Below are 20,765 nucleotides of genomic sequence, written 5' to 3'. Positions count from 1 at the left end.
TCTGACTGGACTGCCACTGTTGTAACAGACTTGTGAAAGGCTTTAGTTACCAAGCGCTTGCAAGCCACCTCCGATCAGGTGCCTCTGTAGGAGGTTCAATACTTCCCTTTTCTGCCGGGCCAGTAAACTGCCACATACGCTCCTGCCAGGCTGAAAAGTAGCCTGTTTCTGAGTGGCGTCTTTGTGTCGCCCCTGGAACGGCCCAACCTTGAGCTGACTGATGACAATGACATGAGTTCAACATGACAGCCCAGTTGCCTCTTATCCATCTTATCAACCAAATGAACAATGAGGAGACAAGTGCAAAATGTGTTAAGATGCTCGTCGCCCAAAGGTCATTGTGTTACGCGATCTGTGAAACATGAGAGGGCACAAGTAGGACACACACGCGTACATGTTAAATGTGCCTCTTTCATCTGGCGGGCAAAAGGAGCACATAAATGTCATAATGTATCACATCAATTGTCACACTTAATCGGTTATGTGGGGTAAAATGCGTTTAGCCTTTGTTTGTTTCGTGTTTAAAGTCAAGCGAGTCCACTCTTCTTTGCTTGCCAAGCAAACTCCCAATCCCATAATCTCCACTTTCTTTCTGCACAATATGAGAATAGCCAGCTCCAAATATTTCTTGGTTGCTTGTTAGTGATTGAGTACACTGAGAAGGATTACAATGTAGCTTGAAAGGGATAAAGACAAACATCTATAGAGGAAAAAAAACATTCACTTTTACATTTTTATGTCTTCTATATCATGAAAAACATGATTTACCTCATTTTTAAACACTACAAATGTCACAAAAAATGACAAAAATCAGCATAATTTAATTAAAAAAACCTCCAATAATTGAAAGCAAGTTAGCATATCTTGAAAACTCTGTCAAAATACAACACTATGCTGTACTTAACTGAGTTACAACAATACCCAATCACACTGCCTGTACCTATAAAGGAGTATGCTTTCATTCATCCAAACGCCTTACCTCTTCTCCCCACGGTGATTGGTCCATTCTGAGCCGGGTGGAGGTGGCGTCTCATCCGAGTGCAGCCGACCACTCCTGCCGCCCCTCCGCTGGTCCTCTGAGCTCCGCCGACACTTGCCAGTCTCTCGTGTGTAAGAGGTGTAGCTTGCCGGTGTCGCCTCGTCGAGTTAATGATGGAAACACCGGAACAACGTGACTGCTGCCTTCAAAATTAAACACCAGACTCGCGGCAGGTTTGTTACATGGTGTTAAAAACACATTATTTCCATTTAATGTGTTTTTTTACGGCTTTTATTTTACTGACGCCAAGTACTTTAGGGTAAAAGTATAGGTGGCCAACCCAAACGCCTGAATTAAATACACACAACCATAACCTAGCAGGTTAATGCTAGTCACTGGTGCTGTTAGTCGATGTTATGCTAGTTGAGCTAACAAAAATGGACAATTGGAAAGGGCAAACCAGTATAATGAAAACAAAACCAAAAAGTATAGTTAACTGAAAGTTTTCTTGTGACTCCTATAGCTCAGTGTTAAGATGAGCTATATATGATACATTTTGGCATCAATTTGATATTTGAATCAACACACTTATGCTCAATTGAACACATAGAGACCTAATCCTTTTAAACAGCCGCAGCAATCTACTGTAATGGTGGTCTTATTTTGAAAGCGTAAAAAGAACTGTACAGGTTTATGGTGAGCTTGACAGCCTCCATGCAAGTTCAAGCAAGCTGCTGTGGTCCACCCTCCTCTTCCTTCTCTTCCTTCCATAGCCATGTGTTTTCACACATAAAGACATCCTTGTTAGTGGATTCAAGACAGCGTTAAGAGTAGCAAGGAAACACTACAGCCTTTCATTATAAAATTTAAACTCCACACAAACTTCTTCTTTCTCTTTGGGCTTTTCCCTTCAGGGGTCGCCACAGCAAATCAATCTCCTCCATCCAACCCTGTCTTCTGCATCTGTCTTCACTACATCCATAAACCTCCTCTTTGGTCTTCCTCTACACCTCCTACCTGGCAGCATCCATCAAATATATTTACTATCTCTCCCCTGGACATGTCCCAACCATCTCTGTCTGGCCTCTGGCCTCTGATCCTATCCATCCTGGTCACTCCCAATGAGAGTCTCTGCTACCTCCAGTATCTCCTGTCTTTTCCTCAGTGCCACTGTCTCTCGGCCAAACAACATGGCAGGTCTCACTACAGTTTTTTATACTTTTCCTTTCATTTTAACTGAAATCACACCTGACACTTTTTCTCCACCTGTTTCATTCTGCCTTCACCTCCTTTTCACAATCTACATTGTTCGGAACTGTTGACCCCAAGTACTGTATCTCTTCTCCCTGTAACCTCACTCTTCCACTTGGGTCCCTCTCATTTACACACATAGTACACTGCGTCTTGCTATGGCTAATCTTCATTCCTCTCCTTTCCAGGACAAACCTCCACTCCTCTAGCATCTCCTCCACTTGTTCCATGCTCTCACTACAAATCACAATGTCATCTGCAAACATCATAGTTCATGGACTATGGCTCATTAGTTTTATACCTCTGTAGTTGCCAGCAACGACGACGACTCCGCCAGCCCTCTCCATCACGTCTCCAATGGCAAATCCTCAAACACTCCACTGCTCACACTCATTTTGCACCACTTTCATACTCTCTATAACATTTGCCATTCTTAGACTTTATTTTTTCCTGTCCAATAGACACAACAGAAACTGAGGAATTAGCCAAAACAAGGTGAATGCTGCACCCTTGTGGACAATATCACCCACTGCAGCTTTGTCATGCAAGAGTGGCGGCCCTGGAATAACTTGAGTTGTTGTTTTTTTTCTGTTAGACCTGTTAGCATTCAGGAAGCTACAGAAGACCACCAGGGAACAAAATGGCTTCAGTGCAGCAGCCACAAAAGCACACAAGACATCTGGTAAGCCTTGTTGGTTAGCACGCCCTCATCTGAACCCATTTCCCTGAAATTAAAGACACTCAAAGTGGAAGGGTCCGGAAACTAAACTGTTTTATTTTGTGTACACAGTAAAAACACATTTGACAGTAAATTGACATTACAATAATATGAAGTTATAACAATAACGATCATTTCATCAAGTACAGTCTGCAATCAAAGCATGGCTTAGTCGCCCTATGTGTTTTTGTGCTTTTGGTTCTGAAGATGGGTCAAATGTATCCTATTTTGTATTGTCTCCCTTTTGCAGAAAAACAAGGCGTGGACTGATTCAACCGCTTATTTAAGACTACAGGACGCACTCTCCATGAATCGCCACTATAATACAGCTCTCTAAAAGGTGAATATACAAAAACAAAACAACTAAAACCAAATGAATAATATAACATCAACTAATGTGATGTTGCAGTCCTTGAAATGTTACAGCTCATACTCGTGATGGGAATTTAACTACATTTCCTTGATGAAAAAATCTGAATGTTCTAAACTCCTGTTTCCATGCAAGTGTTATATTAAGAACACTGGCTGAGGTTTTCATGGATGCAACTTCCCAAAGCTCACGTTGGCCTTTTTAAACTCAATCACCAGAATCAACCGCACCTTTGTTGCTTGCAGCCAAGTAGCGCACTCTACTTTATTACCGTAAATGCTCCAATTAAAGCCAATTTCACGCCGTCGCTGAATCGTGAGAGGTCAATTACAGCCTCTGATTATCACCTGCTTCTCATGTCTTGTTCCATGATAAACTGCCTTCATATACAATCCATTCTACACAGTTCTTAACAATGAATCAAATAGCAGGCTCACCATGGACTACAAACAGCATAATAATAATAGCAGAAATAGGCTCAGCAGTGTTGAAATCTAATTCCAAGCAGCTATTCGACATTAAAAGCATCGAGACACAAAGACAACGGAACCTAATACAGCTGCTGGAACCCAAAACAAGCCGGAAAAATTTACACGTCAAACCACTTGATGATTGTGTCGGGTATTAGGAATAACATTCAAGAGTATTTACAGGTAGCAGAGTTTTACACGTGATGATGCCTTTACAGTCATGGCTCCAGTGCAGCGCACAAAAATACAATATTCTGGTCTTGATGACTAATAAAAACAAATATAAAGCACAGCCAAGATTTGTGGTTCCTTCTAATTCATTTTCTATTCTGATAGAAATGTTTGGACTCGATGATGAGGCACTTTTTCAAATATAACACTGAGCGGTAACATTACAGTAACAATTAGCATGAGTCGTTACACAGTGTAAAAATGCTGACATAAGTGGTACTGCATGAAACATATCCTTGGTCTTGGTGTGGATGGGTGTTATTGGGTGTTATGGGTGAATTCACCGGCTACCAGACCCCAACGTCTGAATTCCGACATTTTCTACATCAACATTCACATGAAAACAAATTTGAAGGACTTCTTATCTTACAAAAGATATTTCAAATGTACAGTGTTTTTGCCTGAGCGCTGTAATCTTACAGATAATTCATGACTTGGTGGCTTGGGTGGGAATATCTTCTATTCATGACCAATTTGCTGGTGGTGTTTTCTACTTCTTAAAAACATGAATGATGTTACGAAGGCGTCCTTTGTGTCAGCTGCCGCATCATGCTTGCGCGTCCACTTTGGGTGTCAAACCGATGTAAGTTCCATTCTGAGGATCTTCTTTTTCCTTTTCGCACACTGGAGAGTAAGACGTGTTGTCATCAGCACTGGCCTGGAAGATAAAGTCGTTATTTGGATCATATCTTACAAACAGCGATACAGTCGACTAACTGTGCAGTATTTTTCTCACATAATGGCTGTTTACTAAACAACAGAGAGTACCTGGTATCTTTATAATAACATGAAACAATATGAAGCACTCCTATGTCTACATTAGGTTTGTTATTTTAGCATTTTAGTCCCAATTCCTGGTTAAAACCTCGGTCACAACCGTACTCATGATTTTGTTCCAATCACTAATTATTTTAGGAATTGCAATAATTAGTAATATGTAATAGTTAGTAACAATGGGTATACTGTGCTACAGATGTCTTCTTTCTCTTTAAACTCATACCCGCAATTCAGCTTTACTGATGCCACGTCTGCCATAGTACAGACACTGCTTATTTATTCAAGTGGACTATGAATTGGGTCACGGCATCTATTAGAACGGAGGCCATTATGGCGATTCCTCGTTTATCACGCTTAATTGCATCCAGATTGGGTATAAATTGAATATTTTTGTAGTTAGAGCATAGAAAACCTGTTTAAGATCTTCCAGATGCGATTTGTAACATCATTAGAGCCCTCTTCATATAAAATAACATCCCTATAGTCACATTTAAGGTAATTTAATGTAGGATATGACTAATTATGACTAATAATAGGCCATATTCAGGCACAAAACTGCATGATTTATTAATTAACGGTATTATATTTTGGAGAAACCATCATAAGAGTGAAGCCATGAAAGTGGAAGTGTAGAAGGACTTCTGTATTTGAGGAAATTATTATAATTTGGGGTTTAAATGCTTCAGGGAATGGTTAGTCGGAGGTTTTATTTTTTTTTGTTTATTTTTTTTTTAGAATTGCATGGTGGCTGGATCAGATGTCCTGGGACTGTGGGTGATTGGTGCTCAACAGCATATTAAAAACGTAAATAGAAGGTAAGCGCAATTAATAGCTGCACAGTTAATATAAATGAGGAGGAAAAAAGACTTACAGCATAGATAGGCTTGGAAAACGCAATGCGTTTAGCTTGGCTCTGCATAGAAGAGACACACACACACACGTGCACAGTGCCATTAGTGCGACATGGAGCAAACCAGTTAGTTGTTAGAATGAAAAGCCGGCGACATAATAATAATAATAATAACGCATGTGCACCTTCTGCTTGCGGGCTCGCACCAGTAGGACGATCAAGATGAGCAGCATGATGCCCCCCAGCGCTACAAAAATAAGAGGGAAGTTGGACACAAGCGTGACGATCGTCAATAGCTTGTGGACCCTCGCTGCAGACGCGTCATCCATGACCACACTCTGTATATAACAGATGACAATACGTGTGAATCAGTCAAAAAAGAATCAGGTTTTCATTGATGACTCGCGTCTCACCTCATTCAGGAACATGACGGGGAAGATTGTTTCATTCAGACCTCTGGTTTTGCTGTTGTGAATAAAAAGAGACAATGATGTAAGCTGCGAGGCACACAAGATGCGTAATATGCTGGATCCAGACACGTACGGAAAGCCAGGGACTCGATTCATCAAGATGTTTATCTGGGCTCTCTTGTTGGCGCGTACGATGATGCCAGTGGTCTGTGGGTGAAAAGAAAAAGAAATGTCAGCTGGGCTCCCGTCCCTTTTATCATCCATACATTCAAACGACAGCAAAGGTCAACAAACAGCACATCATTGCCGCATCATTAAACCTGTACTTCCACCTGCACGCCACTAGATGGGCTAGCAGTGCATCGAAAAACTTTTCAAAACCAGAATTCCTACAACATAAAGTACAGTATAAATACATATTTGCGTATGCATTTTCTAAACGTGGGATGCATTTAAATAAACTAATGTTGTGAGGAAAAATAATTGTTATTAGTGTTGTGTTGCAATATTAAAGAAAAATATAAAATTGTATTTTTTAAAAGTAAAAAAAAATAATATTCAGAAAATTACATAATATAGAAATAAAATAATGCTAAAAATGATGTACCGGGTTAAGGTCGAGGTACGTTTGGTGGTGAGTTCTCTCAGGGGACATTCCCTCAATGGCTGCCACATATTTGGAGTCTGCCAGATAGAAATGAGGAAAGGAAGCCACCACCGGGGCACCTAGGGGAGGAAACAAGAGGAGAACCGACTTTTGAAAATACCTTGGTTAACATCCGCTCCGGTTAGTGCATTTTTTTGGTTAACATCCGCTCCGGTTAGTGCATTTTTTGGTTAACATCCTAAATTTTTGCAAAAAAATTGCCTTGCCTCGGTTTGTTTTGTGCATTTTAGCAGCATTTTAGAGCAACAGCGTTTTGTTTTTCGGTGTTGTTGCGTGCGCGAGAGAGATACACGATGTAACAAACACATGGACCACACAGAAAGAGAAAGGTGATGGACCCAGACCAAGACAGGGGTGCAAGACCCCCAATTTTACGGCTTAAAGAAAAAACGGTCATTTGACAGGTGTGTAAATCTAAATTTTCACCTACGTTGCAAACGTACACATAAATCTAATCTGCAAAGTTAATATCGTTCTTCCAAAAGGGCCTGCCTGCTCTCTCTGACACAGTTAAGCGTTTTCATCACAACAAAGCAGAACAGTTGGCCAGATGAGGTGACATGATTGGATCTGACCTCCATCCTGGGACACGCAACAAGCTACCTAGGGTCATTCTTGGCAAGAAAAGAAACAATAGGTTGATAAACGGACTCTAATGCTGATTAGGGACCCTACGTGACATCTACACATATAATCTCGCTACTCCTGCTCTGTTCCTTCCACTTATTGTCCACAGGAGACACGGCATCCGTACAATACAGCCCATAAGACCTGTGTCAAGCTGAGACACAGCACAGCGTCCCACCGGTAAATTGCTCTGCACTACTTTCAAACGTGCACGGTGCACGACAACAACAAGCACATGTGTCGGCCGGCGGTAGAGCCAAGTGTTCATGAAGTGGGGCAGGGGTGACCGTTTTCCTGCTCCTGTGATCGGCAACAGCCGTCAGACAAAAACAACCCCTGCAGTCTCTGGGGCAACAACCAGCAAGGTCACTTTAGCGCACACAGTGTGCTGGTAGACTTTAATGACTGTTTCCTAACACCTGACCCAAATCATTACCCTTTGAAAATATTTATACGTACGCAAAGACACCTGCACAAGCTGATAAGAAGTGACCAATGATCGTGGGCCAAAAAAAATGTATCAATAGCCACGTATACATGGATCCAAATATTCCAATTCCATTCGGGTTATTTGCTCAAACGGAAAGAATGTAACCTTTGTATACACCTCATTCCGAAAAAAAAAGTGCCAATTCGAATGAATATATAATCTGATTCACAGGGGTGGAATATTCCTTTCCCCAATCCGATTGAGGTATCGTGTACCCGCTCAAACGGAAAGTTGTCAGGGTGCGTTCTTCTTCGTGGTGTTTTTCTTTCGTGTCCATTCCATCTGTGGAACAGAATCTAAACCCTTCTATACTTTATTCGCAAGTCCAGTTTTATTAAAAAAGAAAATACATATCTATATAAAATACAGTAAAGTCTCGTTATATCGATATTGTCGGGAGTCAGAAAAAATATCAATATAACCGGACTGTCGATATATCCGATCCTGCGCCGAACTGCATTAAAAGTGGGCAATAATGCACTTGACATTGTTCTATAGTATAGTATAGAATTGTTCTATAGTATAGAACAATGTCGAGCAGCTTAAATCAATCTTTGCTTAAGGATTTCAATACCAAAAAAGAACACGGCGAACGGCTGCTTCCAGTCAACTTTATTTTTCACACTTCCACCACCAGAGCACAGCACACACACCGATTCCCGCACTTCCTGGTTCACAGGTCATGCTCAACCCGCCCCACATAGCTGGCCAAACACATGCCTGCAACAGAAGAACCAACTGCGTTTGTGGATTCTCTCGTGTGTATAGATTCTATATAGAGAAACCACGAACGCCAGCATGTACATATGAAAAACAGTGATTAAAAAGATATCTGAATACAACACAATTAAATACATGTATTTGTACGCTTTTGTCTTCGTTGGAATAGGTGTGTATGCTATGTCAGTTGGTTCTTCTGTTGCAGGCATGTGTTTGGCCAGCTATGTGGGGTGGGTTGAGCATGACCTGTGAACCAGGAAGTGCGGGAATCGGTGTGTGTGCTGCGCTCTGGTGGTGGAAGTGTGAAAAATAAAGTTGACTGGAAGCAGCCGTTCGCCGTGTTCTTTTTTGGTATTGAAATCCTTAAGCAAAGATTGATTTAAGCTGCTTTTGTATCGATATAAGCAGACCAAATTGGCTGGCAGCAGATGAAAAGGGCATCGTAGTAACCGGATTATCATAATAACCGGGTACCGTACTAACGGAACTAATTATATCATAAAAGACTAGAAATTTGCCGGGAAATGAAAATAGTGAAAGAAAAACTCGAAGAAGTCGGTATCACGTGATGTTGGTGTTTACGCTTTACTGCACATGCCCCATTGACTATTTTGGTTGATTATAGTGGCGCATGTAGACATGCGATTGGAATATTCCTTTCCATGTATACCATTGCTTTCGAAAAGATTCCATTTGGAAAGAGAAAAACTCATGTAAACGTGGCTTTGGACACAACTTCATATGCTAATATTTATAATGTTTCCTAAATAGTCTCATAAGCTCATAAGCTCAGAGCTCATAACATTATCTGTGTTTTAGCATTCAGGAAATATGTATGAGCAATCCTGATTACGCAACTACACTGACCTTTGCCAATCTTGCAGCATTTGTGGTGAATGTGTTTTATGTCAACCGCTTAAGAAGAGAGTTGGGCAACAGAAGCAGTCATCCTACAGCTACTAACAGGACTAAAAGAATTGTTTGTCAGTGATGTAGGGCTGCCAGTCCGTGTATTAGCAGTCTTCTTGCCGGTATCAGAGGAAAACCTTTATAGGTTATCAGTTATCGTGCTGGCGGAGGAAGTCGGGTGGACGGCATGACACTCGGCAGAGCGCTTTCCTTTGTCGAGGCTAAACAATCCTAACTTAGATAAGCCCCTTCATAGATACCCGCCCGAATTTCACCATTACAGTGGCGCTTATGTTCCAACACCGAGCAAATTTGAATGTCAGCCCTTTGAAACATTTTAGAGAAAACATTTCAGAAAAATGCAGAAAAGAATGTAAAGTAATACATTTAAAAATCACTTTTACTTTATATTGAAGACTTGCTGTGTTTGGGAACTCCATTCCACGAAATAATACAGTACTTTCACGCAAAATTGTTAAAAATTGTTGTTGGCTAAAATTCTCCTCTACAACCAAATCACATGAAAACTGGGGCATTCATTCTGTAAAACGGTGCATTGTTTGGAAACGTAAGACTAGAATAACAGCATTTGAGGCTCCTTGAGAAGTTCACAGTGAGAAACTGTTGTTTACCTTTCCGACATGGACTGACTTTCAGGAGGCCCGTTCCCAGGCACTCCTGTGGGCTCACACAGAAACCCTCATTGGCTGGGTTCTCCTCTTTGCTCGCCAGGACGGAGCGAGGTGGCGTGAAGCGGTATGCCGGGATTCCTTTCACCTCAACGTCTTTCTCAAAGTCCATGTAGATAGACCTGCACAGGAGTAGAAACACCTTTCTGAACAAATGATAGGCTTGATAAATTCATGTCTACATTTATGGTGGAAAGTTAATATGTGGGATTCTACAGGCTAACGTTAGCGTTCACCCCCGTGTTTTTCGGTTAACGTCCAAATTTTGCCTTGTTTTGCATACATTTACCAGTTCGAGTACAATATGGCCTGGATCTTGAATGCATTTTTCTCACAAAACATCCCTATTAGCATCCTACCCTCCAGAATGGCAACTAGAACTGGAAGTCACCCATCTATGATGTCATCAGCGGTAGACTCTCAAAAATTAAACAAATAACAAGTTTTTATAGTTTTACAATTATAGCTTAAAGTGCATAAACAATTCTAAATGCATATGAAAGACAAATGAAGGAGCTAAATGAACATTTAAGGTTACTTTTACCTTCACTGAACATGTGACTGTACCCAAAGACGCGGACACCACCTTCCTGTTTTGCAATGAGTTATTTCTTGAATAGTGTTTTTCACAATTTTATCAAATGCTGCCACTTGAAACTTTTTTTGGGCTCCACTATTGATATAGTATTGAAGAGGAAGGAGTGTCTTATATTCAACTCTATGCTACTAAAATTTGATTATTTTTCTCATAATATTGAGAATGCATTTTTTTCTCTTTGTTTTTTTGTCTTTCTTCTTGTTCTTCATGTAATTATGACATTACCCCCATAATATTTTGACTTTATTCTTGCCACAGTACAACTTTTTCCACAGCCTACATTTTCAAAAATTGTATCTTTATTTGTTGTTGTTTTTTCTCATAGTAATCAGACTAAATATTGTAATTATAATAATGTAATTTTTCCTCATATTATATTTTTGGGGGGGTGTTTTAATATTTTCTACATACAATCTAATATTTAGATTTTCTGATTTTTTTATTGTTTTTTTTGGTTGTTACATTATATTTTTATAATGTGCCGCGGGTCATGAAAAAAGCTGCGGCGGCAAATGGCCCCGGGCCGTACTTTGGACACCCCTACCTATGAAGCAGCTTTGCATGTATACTTTATTATCTGAGACATGAAGGATCCCATGCAAGTTATTATGACTCCTGAGAGAGTTACTGTACAGTGAACAGTCCATTCTTCTATCCAAGTCCTGTCCCTCCCAGGGAATCCTAATGGTTTCTCAGTTTGAACAAAAGAGTCCATACAGTGTTTGCCAACTGGCCACCAATCGTGCAACAATACTGTATTGACCTTTCCCTTGACCTTTGAGAGTAAAAAAGCCTGAAGGCGTGTACGCTGGAAGAGCATTTGGATTCAGATTTGGCTTTGTAGAAACTTTAACGAACAAAGGCAAAGCACATCAAGTCATTTACATGAGTAACAACATTCATGAACTCGGCAAGTCGGTGGCACCTGTGTGCAATTCGTCAACATCTTGATGGTTTTGTGGCTCAGCTGTCGATAAGAGGGTCAAAGGGTCACGGAAGGGACCCGCCGTTCCTTTTTTTTTATTTATATACTGTATTTTTTCACCCTTAAATCACTTCCAGATGACATTCTGCTAAATGTTTTTAGACATAATCAACAGCCCAAAGCCACAGATGCGCTTGTGCGAAACTGCTTTAATCATTTCCTCTTCACATGAAGTTAAAAAAGACAGGAAACAAGGGAGGCAGACTTCCCCTTTAGTCCAAATAACACATCCCTTCTGCATGAAGCCACAATGCATTTAGTAAGTGGGTGAAAGTGTTTTGTAAACATGTGGGACGAGGGCTTTACGACACGCGCCCAGACTGGGTCAAAGGTAGAACGGGGCTACGCCAACAGATTCTTTCCACACACAACGAAAATCCTTTTTAGGTCAAGGTTATAGCCTAAATTAGAGGTGCGTATTATCATAAGAACACTACAGGGCACAATTACCATATTTTCCGGACTATAAGTCGCACTTTTTTACCAATGTTTATTTTTTGTGTAGCTAAATAACCATTATGTTAGCATATCTTACACCTATTGAGTCTGTTCTCTATTATTTTATTGTTAGAACTTGCCTTCCAAGTGGACGTAATGTCTGTTTTGGTCAAGTACTTTGGAAAATAAATTACCCGCAAAAAATGCGACTTATACTCCAGTGCGACTTATGTATGTTTTTTCTACCTAATTATACATTTTTGGCCTTGTGCGACTTATACTCCGGAGCGACTTATAGTCAGGAAAATATGGTACTCCACAATCTCGTCACAACAAGCAAGCTGTAATGTGCATGCCAGGCCAGTAGCTCGCGATGTGTGTGTTATGGTGCGCCCTCATTCGTAATACAGGCAACCAAAATGCAACCCTGCCAACATGTACATATTTTTTGTACTCATTATGACCCTTGTTGCATTTCACCAGAATCAGTTCCTAAAAGGATCTTGCCAAGATTTTAGATATTACTTCAAACAGTCATAATGGTTTTCTTTCATCCCATGCGCATCTCTAACCTCCACCCAAGCCCAAGACACTTTCCTCATTTTTTTTGTGGGGCTTTAATCGTGACGAGTCTTTTGTTAACACAAATCGAAAGTCTTCTACATTTACAAACAGCAAGAGCGTTGAATACCTGCAAAGGTCTGGGGTGAAGATGTGAATGCGTTCATCTTTTTTCAGCAGGGGATGGAAAGCACTTCCATCCGATCCGTTGATACTGTTGCTTTGGTTGGAATTCCAGAAGTTGACTTGCCTGCAAAAACATTTCGGTGATTAAACACGACGCCGCCGACTCTACTTATTATCCTTTCCATCTCAATGACACAAAATTACAGCCAAATGTTTGATGATAAATATCTGAGAGGGCACTTGTGAGAGGATGCGATAAAGCACATCCGAACAGTACTCTGACGTTTCAGCACCCTCCGTGACAAAAGGAAGGGAGCTTGTGCTACCTTTGACCTTTCCATGTTTCCACTCGGCCGTAATCCAAGTAGTTCTGCACCCCGGTGTGGAAAACAAATTCCCCGTCATTGCTTCCATTTTTCTAAAATTAAACAAAAAAAACAACAACATTCAATTTGTAACTTTGTGTTCCTTTTTGGGACCAAAATCATTTTGGGTGTTAAAGCTGCCCATGCCTTGTACATCAGGCCAAAGGTGGTCTCAACTTCAGGGTTGCTCGGAGCAATGCGGGTCAGCAGGGGGTCCACGTAGCCCCACAACAGTTCATCCACGGTGCGAGTGGTGAAAAGGCCGCTCCCGATGGAGTTCATCCAGATGGACACCATGGAGGCCTTAAAGAAGCTCCCTTTCACCTTGTTCATCACCGCCTAACGCAGGACAAGTTAGCGTTGGAAAAAGGACGCTTCAGACAGAAGTCATGCTAGCACGTTTTTTCCACTCACCCAAGCGGGTATGTTGACGGTGGTGATGTTATCAAACAATGGGTCCCCCACAGATTTGTCTCTTAGGAAAACAAAGCTTTTTGTGTTGTACGCAGACACCATTTTGTCATCGTCCACCATGGTTACGTTGTCCTTGTACCTGTACTCCCTTCGTAGACAAACAAAGATATCGTTGCATGACACAAAAAAAACAGCATGTACGGTAGTCTTTGAAGTGCTAACACTGAACTGACGTTAAAAGGTAACAGTTTGAAAAACTGCAGTTTTGTGCTGCTGTGACTGATACCATTTTATAAGCTACACTCGGCCAACATGAGGGTCGAGGGGGTGCTGGAGCCTATCCCAGCTGTTTTCGGGCGAGTGGCAGGGTACACCCTGGACTGGTGGCCAGCCAATCACAGGGCACATATAGACAAACAAGCATTCACACTCACATTCATACCTACGGACAATTTGGAGTCGCCAATTAACCGAGCATGTTTTTGGAATGGGGGAGAAAACCCATGCATGCACCTGGAGAACATACAAACACAGAGATGGCCGAGGGTGGAATTGAACTCGGGTCTCCTAGCTGTGAGGTCTGTGCGCTAACCACTCGACCGCCGTGCAGCCTGGTTCAAATAATGAACATGACATTAATTCTGAATGTTGTCTGCGTCAATAATCCAGAAGATTACATTCAAAATCTCGGAACTTGAGCAGAACAGTGTAATATGTGGTTAGTAATAGTTAGCTGGGGTAGGCTCCAGCTCACTGGTGACTCTTAACAGAATGAGCATAATGAAACAACAAATAAATGAACGATTCTTGGCCCCCACCTGTAAGTGTAAGGCCCAACCTGTTTGACCACTGGCTTGGCCCCGGTAAGGAATTCATCCACATTGGTCACATTGAAGAAGAAGAACTCCATGTAGACAGGAGGAGGTGGCCTCTTCCATGCCTCAAACACGCGGCTGCCCTCCACCAGAACAATCTCCTGTTGAGACACCATGAGACGAGTTGGATGTAGATCATACAAACGTTCTAATTCAAGAAATATGTGAACGCTATGTAGACAAGTGCTTGAAATTACGGTATATAACTGATTGAGCCATTTCTAGTGAAGAAGTGTCCACATGGCGGAGTCTCACCAGTCTGTCCCTAACAAAAACAGCCCAGAGAACAAAAACATCTTAGGGGGGCTGCGGAGGGGTGCCGCTGTCCGACAAGAGCATTGACCGTGCACATGAATGGTATTAGGGGAGACCCTTCCATAGTTCCATTGTCAACGGTTGCTACGGACAACGGGTACTCGGGGAGAGTAACTGACAGATCATGTGAGCCATAAGGCCGGACGCCCAATGGTTGCGCAGGACGGCAACCTTAATGATCTGGGCCACATTCCACAGGACTGAGCTACATGAGGCCCTGGCACCGCAAAGCAGCCCCGGAGCTGAGCTCTCTCGCTCAGTTTTTCACGGCGTTCCCGCCACAGAATGCGTCCTGCTTTTGGATGCCTCGATTCACTGCAGGGATCTTTTGAGGAATTGGAAAACATGGGGACCGAGGGAAGATCAGAGGGGGTGAGGGGATTAGTTCGTCCTCTAATAACACATGAGAAGGAAATCTCAGGTTGGCCTAATTGTGTCAGTTTTGTTCAAAGTATCACCTCGACATAAATTAACCCCCAAAAAGCAGAACACACCAACCAAAGCGTCCCAGCGTTCCCGAGCACCCGCCTCCTCTAGCTTCTGTTCTACTTGTCCACAGACAAGACGTTTGCAAAGTGGTCAAGGACAATAAAGCTGTCACCTTGGATTGAGTAGGGGAGAGACTGTGCTCTTTTCTTCTGTTGTTCTTTTGGTGCTTGGTGCACAATTCAATATGGCCGCCCTCCCAGCATGCCACATGAAATACTGCATGGAAAACAGGAACAGAGCAAGCCTCTCATCTCCGCCACTCCCCAATTGAAAACACATGTAGCAGGTGAATACACAAATAGGCGCGCTGCTGCCACTACTACTACTTTGATGTAGAGACGGACAAAAACACGGGCTTGAATAACACACACCCAGAGGATATTCTTTAAATCCGCTGAAAAACAATAGAACATAATGTATGTTTGTTTAATGTTCAGTGAATTGTTATTTTTAGATGTTTCCAAGCCTCGAACAAATGATTCCATAGTATGAGGGTCACAGGGGGTAAACCCTTTGGAGTGTTAAGACCTTGAATGGCCTTTTGTCTCATGGCGAATACATTCCAAAGCGCTAAGTTTGTGTTTGGTTTCTATTGATTTGTTCCATTTAGGACACGTGTGTCAATGGAGGGCTCAGACACTGCAGGTTTTCTCTCTCAACCAGTTTCTCCAGCAGGTGATTTCGCTGATGACCTCCTTCCCTGAAATTGAAGGAGGTGTTTATCATTCAAATCGACTGGCTGGAAGGAAAAACCTGCAGTGTCTTGGCCCTGCATGGCCCGAGTTTGACACCCAAGGTCTAGGACAGGGGTGGGCAAACTACATGCGGCCCGCTAAGTGTTTGAATCCGGCCCGCCAGTTGCTTCCAAAGTATTTAAACCTTTAATGTACAACCTGGCAACATGACTTTCAAGTAGTCAGTCATGTTGTAGTCAGGGATGTTCACATACTAAAGTATGAAAAAACAAAACAAAAAAAAATTAAAATAAAATTAAAAATGTATTTTTTATTATATTTTGTTATTTGATGGGGTCTGATGTTTTAAGTGCTCAGACAGAATGTATGACACTTATGGATAAATAATTCCAGGTGGACCATAAACATAAAACAGTTTGCATGTATCAAATATATAGTCTGGCCCCCGGACAATTTTGTTAACTGACTGCAGCCCGCTGGTCTAGGGCCTAACCATTTACCCGATTAATCGAAAACGACAGGCTAAGAAAATAATCATTAGTTGCAGCCCAACTTCATTTTGATCACACTCAATTCATCCAAAAAAATCTTCATTGCCATCAACATAACTATCGAAGGTTGTCAGTACTTGGTTTCATAAAATAGATTGATGGCTTTTACAAACATACGAACAAGCCCAGATTCCATCATAACTTTGAAGTATGTTCCTCCAGTTATTACATTTTTCAAAGCATTATTATGGTACAGTTGTATTGCAAGTCTCTCTTATGTGAAACTTCTAATATCCTATCAAGGATCAAGTGGCTAGCCAATAACACTAGTGAAGTGCAAGAGGCTTAGCGCTCAAGAAGGTTGCTGTTGGAATGAGAGCCTTCACACTACGAGTGGCGTAAGGCGCCAGAAATAAATCATACAACCAGGCTTGCTGCCACGCCAAATACCCAAACAGACAATATGCATCATCGCTAGTCGATGAAATGGAAACTGATTTTTTTCAACACTGCATGCGTGTGTGATCAAGATTCATTGACAAAGCAGTGTGTCACCAAAGCATCCTGGGTGAGTGTCCTATTTCACTGTCTTAGCATGCATGAAATTTATAAGAATCGGAAGGCGCAAGGCCAAAACTCATGAAGCCATGAAGTCAGAACCTTCCTAGTATTTCAATTGGGATCTTAGTAGCAGCAGACATATTAAAAGGAGTGTACGCATTCTTGACAAGTTTTGACAATCATACCCACAGCCTATTTCGGTAAACCGAGTGGCTCACCTAAAACGCAACACATATGCATTTCTGAGTGCCAGCCCACTGGCCTTTTCCACCCTTATGACCCTTTGAAGCTCCAGGGCGAAACGTACCGGAGCTGTAGAGATCAGAATCAGTACTTGTTCTAATGTTTGGTTTAATATGCCATTCTAAAGGAAATCTGTCTGGGCTATACAACAAACCCTGATAATGGAACATGAAAAAGTTTCCCACAGACCAGTCTACATCATCCTACGTCTTTCTACTGAACAGAAAAGTGCAAATGTGTAAAGGGCAGAGGTGTGGGAGTGTGTTTTGCAAGTCTGAAGTATTTAATCTCATGTCTCAAGTAAAGATGTGCAAGTCCACATCTAGTCTCAAGTCAAGACAGGTCGAGTCAAATCTGAAGTCACAGGCTTTAAGTCCTTACAAGTCATCAGCACTGTTTAAGGTTTACCAAATAAAATATGATTTTAATAATGTAACATTCTATTAAATGTGACAAATACAATCAATTGTTTCATTTTTAAAATAAGACCCACACCTTTGTTATTTCTTCGTAACCCAATTGGATGTTAATATATGCATTCAATCCAAGTCCAAGTCAAGTCTCAAGTCATTGATGTCAAAGTCAAAGTCCAAGTCGCTTTGCAAGTTTTTGATGGTATTGTCAAGTTCAGTCCAAAGTTATTAAAATTGTAACTCAAATCTTTGATGATATTGTCAAGTTCAGTCCAAAGTCATTAAAATTGTAACTCAAATCTTTGATGATATCGTCACGTCCAGTCCAAAGTCATTAAAATTGTAACTCAAATCTTCGATGATATTGTCAAGTTCAGTCCATAGTCATCAAAATTGTGACTCGGATCTTTGATGATATTGTCACGTCCAGTCCAAAGTCATCAAAATTGTGACTCGGATCTTTGATGATATTGTCACGTCCAGTCCAAAGTCATCAAAATCGTGACCTGGGTCTTTGATGATTTTGTCAAGTCCATTCCAAAGTCATCAAAATTGTCTTTGATGATAATGTCAAAATTGTGACTGTGAAGTCTGATCAAAGTCCAAGTCACATGACTCCAGTCCACACCTTTGGTAAAGGAACCAACAGTTTACTTAGTCAACTTCTATAACAGTTTTGCTCCGACTTAACAGCAACACACTAATAATGAAAAATGTCACATTCCCGATTTTTAAGCGTAATAAACAACGGAAGTCCAATGAAACCTCAGATTCTGAACCCCAGTTTTCATATGTTAAAATTAATCTTGCCTTTTTACGACTTTTGACACATTATGACTTTATTACGACTATACCTGTCACACTACGAATGTGTTCTGGCCACGTTACGATAGGGTTTTCATGGGACCACGACAGTAGTTACAAATATAAATGAATTAAAAAGTGATGTACACTTTGCTGCCAGCATACGAGGAAATAACTAAATAGTTTCAACATTTTAAAGTGGATTTTTAAAGATTGACATCCGTACATCTGTTTTTGAGTGTCTCTCAACAAAACGTAACGTAAGACTCAGTAGTTTGCAAGGTGCCGATACGAAGAGTGCTAACTGTGTGTTTTGTTTTTATGTGACGTGTTAAAAATACCAACCAATACCACAAACGAGCAGTGGTGGCCCGGCCCCCCCTCACTTATTCCTGGACATGGAATGGCTTTGAACCACCTCAAGGGCATAATGATAAGGCACTAGGAATAATCAGCTGCATCTGGATCTTTTTTTTTAAGTCAAGATACTGAACTCCATTGTTTACTAAAAAAATATTCTGAGAGGAAAAGAAAGTGCTGATGCTTGTTCATCAGGGCTGTGGGGAACTCCAAAATTTGCTATCAAAATATGTTAGCTGAAAAACAACTTTGATGGGTCAATTCCATTGATTTTTTTCTTATTTTTTGTTCATATTTCAGTAAATTCATATGATTTCCCTGTGAATAATGATAATGCATGCATTTTAGCAGGAAGTGTATGATACATATTGAAGTTTGCAGGCAGTTACAAGAGATTTGTAGCTCATTGACTCCAGTATTCCGTGTTTCTGTTTATTATTCTTCAAGTGTTTCACACACAATACCACCATTGTCAGCGACCGCTGTCATCCACTTTGCACAAAGCTCCGTATTCACAGCGGAAGTGGCGCAAAGACGAGGCAGTGCAATGCAATTCATGCGAAGTGTCATCCCCACCCCCGCCCATTTTACCTTTTTGAGACGGTTGTGCATCAGAGTGCGGAAAGCCTGGGACACAATCAGACCGATGCCCACGATGAGGAGGGTGGCGCAGATGACCCCCACTGTGTAAATAGCACACGACCTCCGCGTCATGCTTAGCAGGTGCTGGAGGGGACAAGCGAGAAACCGCCACCGGCTTGAAGGCGTCAGAAGTTTGCCAAAGTGTTCCTCTTGAGTTGTTCTTCTCCTCCTCCCCCCGCCGTTTTTTTTAAAGTAGTTGAAAAAGTTTGCACAGCAACTCCCAAAAGAAAGTAACTAACGAGCTACTGTTTACTCGTAGTTAATAAATCACCACGCAGGGGACATCAAGCTTTGACTAAACGTCCTAAAGCGGGACCTTAAAAGCGGGTACAATAAAAGTCAGCGGACGGGTATTTATGGCGGTTCGAAGCTAGCGTGCGCGCCTGAGGCGAGCTCTCATTGGCCCGGTTAAGAGGCGGGATCGCGCACGGCCTGTGGGCGCGCCGCGGCTTCACACAGCGTTGATTCCAAGGAACCCCCTCCATTCCTTTCCCAGCACAACTCCCCAACCCAAACAGGGGTAAGAGAGGCTTGTGTTGACCAATACTACAACAGGAAGATACTTTAAGTTCACTTTGAAAACTCCAGCAGTGTCCTCCTATGCAACATTGCACAATTAAGGTATAAAAAGAACATTTGCAAAATAAAAAAGTAACAACAAAAATTATTCATTCATTCATTTTCTACCGCTTTTTCCTCACGGGGGTGCTGGAGCCTATCCCAGTTGTCTTCGGGCGAGAGGCAGGATACACCCTGCACTGGTCGCCAGCCAATCACAGGGCACATATAGACAAACAACCATTCACACTCACATTCATACCGATGGACAATTTGGAGTGGCCAATTAACCTAGCATGTTTTTGGAATGTGGGAGGAAACCGGAGTACCCAGAGAAAACCCACACATGCATGGGGAGAACATGCAAACTCCACACACAGATTGAACCCTGGTCTCCTAGCTTTGAGGTCTAACCACTAGACCGCCGTGCCGGGTTTGTTTCAGTACAACATTGCACAATTAAGGTATAAAAAGAACATTTGCAAAATAAAAAAGTAGGATTAGGGCCTCATTGACAACAACAAAAATGATAATACTAGGAAAATAAAGTCATATGGTTAGGACTAGGGATGTCCGACAATTATTGGCCTGATATTAATGCAATATCGGGTGATATTGGTATCAGATTTTTTCCTAATCATGGAAACCGATATTTAAATAAATGCTGTATACAA

At 41.5% G+C, this 20,765-nt stretch overlaps 1 protein-coding gene and 1 long non-coding RNA gene across 3 annotated transcripts; one reads left to right on the top strand and one right to left on the bottom strand.

Moving 5' to 3' along the window:
• Window positions 1-985: 985 nt before the first annotated feature.
• On the top strand, window positions 986-2,912 carry LOC144901050 (uncharacterized). Its single transcript, XR_013629230.1, has 2 exons — window positions 986-1,212; window positions 2,826-2,912. It is a non-coding gene; the product is annotated as an uncharacterized LOC144901050 (long non-coding RNA).
• A 67-nt stretch (window positions 2,913-2,979) lies between these two features.
• On the bottom strand, window positions 2,980-19,892 carry LOC131120018 (lysosome membrane protein 2-like). Of its 2 annotated transcripts, XM_058064987.2 has the most exons (13): window positions 19,483-19,892; window positions 14,464-14,621; window positions 13,646-13,793; window positions 13,379-13,570; window positions 13,193-13,284; window positions 12,871-12,990; window positions 10,102-10,280; window positions 6,664-6,782; window positions 6,190-6,263; window positions 6,060-6,111; window positions 5,832-5,984; window positions 5,668-5,709; window positions 2,980-4,677 (listed from the first exon to the last, which is right to left on the bottom strand). In XM_058064987.2, exons 1-13 carry the CDS (start codon window positions 19,603-19,605, stop codon window positions 4,567-4,569), a joined length of 1,563 nt encoding a protein of 520 aa, XP_057920970.2. In that variant the 5' UTR covers window positions 19,606-19,892; the 3' UTR covers window positions 2,980-4,566. The 2 variants fall into 2 exon arrangements, with proteins under 2 accessions (XP_057920970.2, XP_057920971.2); XM_058064988.2 differs by lacking the exon at window positions 5,668-5,709.
• Between the last annotated feature and the right edge of the window lie 873 nt (window positions 19,893-20,765).

The sequence above is a fragment of the Doryrhamphus excisus genome, linkage group LG10 (genome assembly GCF_037039965.1).
Source record: "Doryrhamphus excisus strain RoL-2023G ecotype Guam linkage group LG10, RoL_Dexc_Guam_v1.1, whole genome shotgun sequence".
NCBI classification, from domain to species: domain Eukaryota; kingdom Metazoa; phylum Chordata; class Actinopteri; order Syngnathiformes; family Syngnathidae; genus Doryrhamphus; species Doryrhamphus excisus.
This window is presented reverse-complemented; position numbering and strand designations above follow the sequence as displayed.

Coding starts and splice junctions, on each gene's coding strand:
- LOC131120018 (XM_058064987.2), bottom strand. CDS start 19,605: ATGACGCGGAGGTCGTGTGCTATTTACACAGTGGGGGTCATCTGCGCC. Junction 6,264..6,663: donor CGTACCTCGACCTTAACCCG/GTACATCATTTT, acceptor TTTCACCCACAG/ACCACTGGCATCATCGTACG. Junction 5,710..5,831: donor TGCGAGCCCGCAAGCAGAAG/GTGCACATGCGT, acceptor TCTTCTATGCAG/AGCCAAGCTAAACGCATTGC.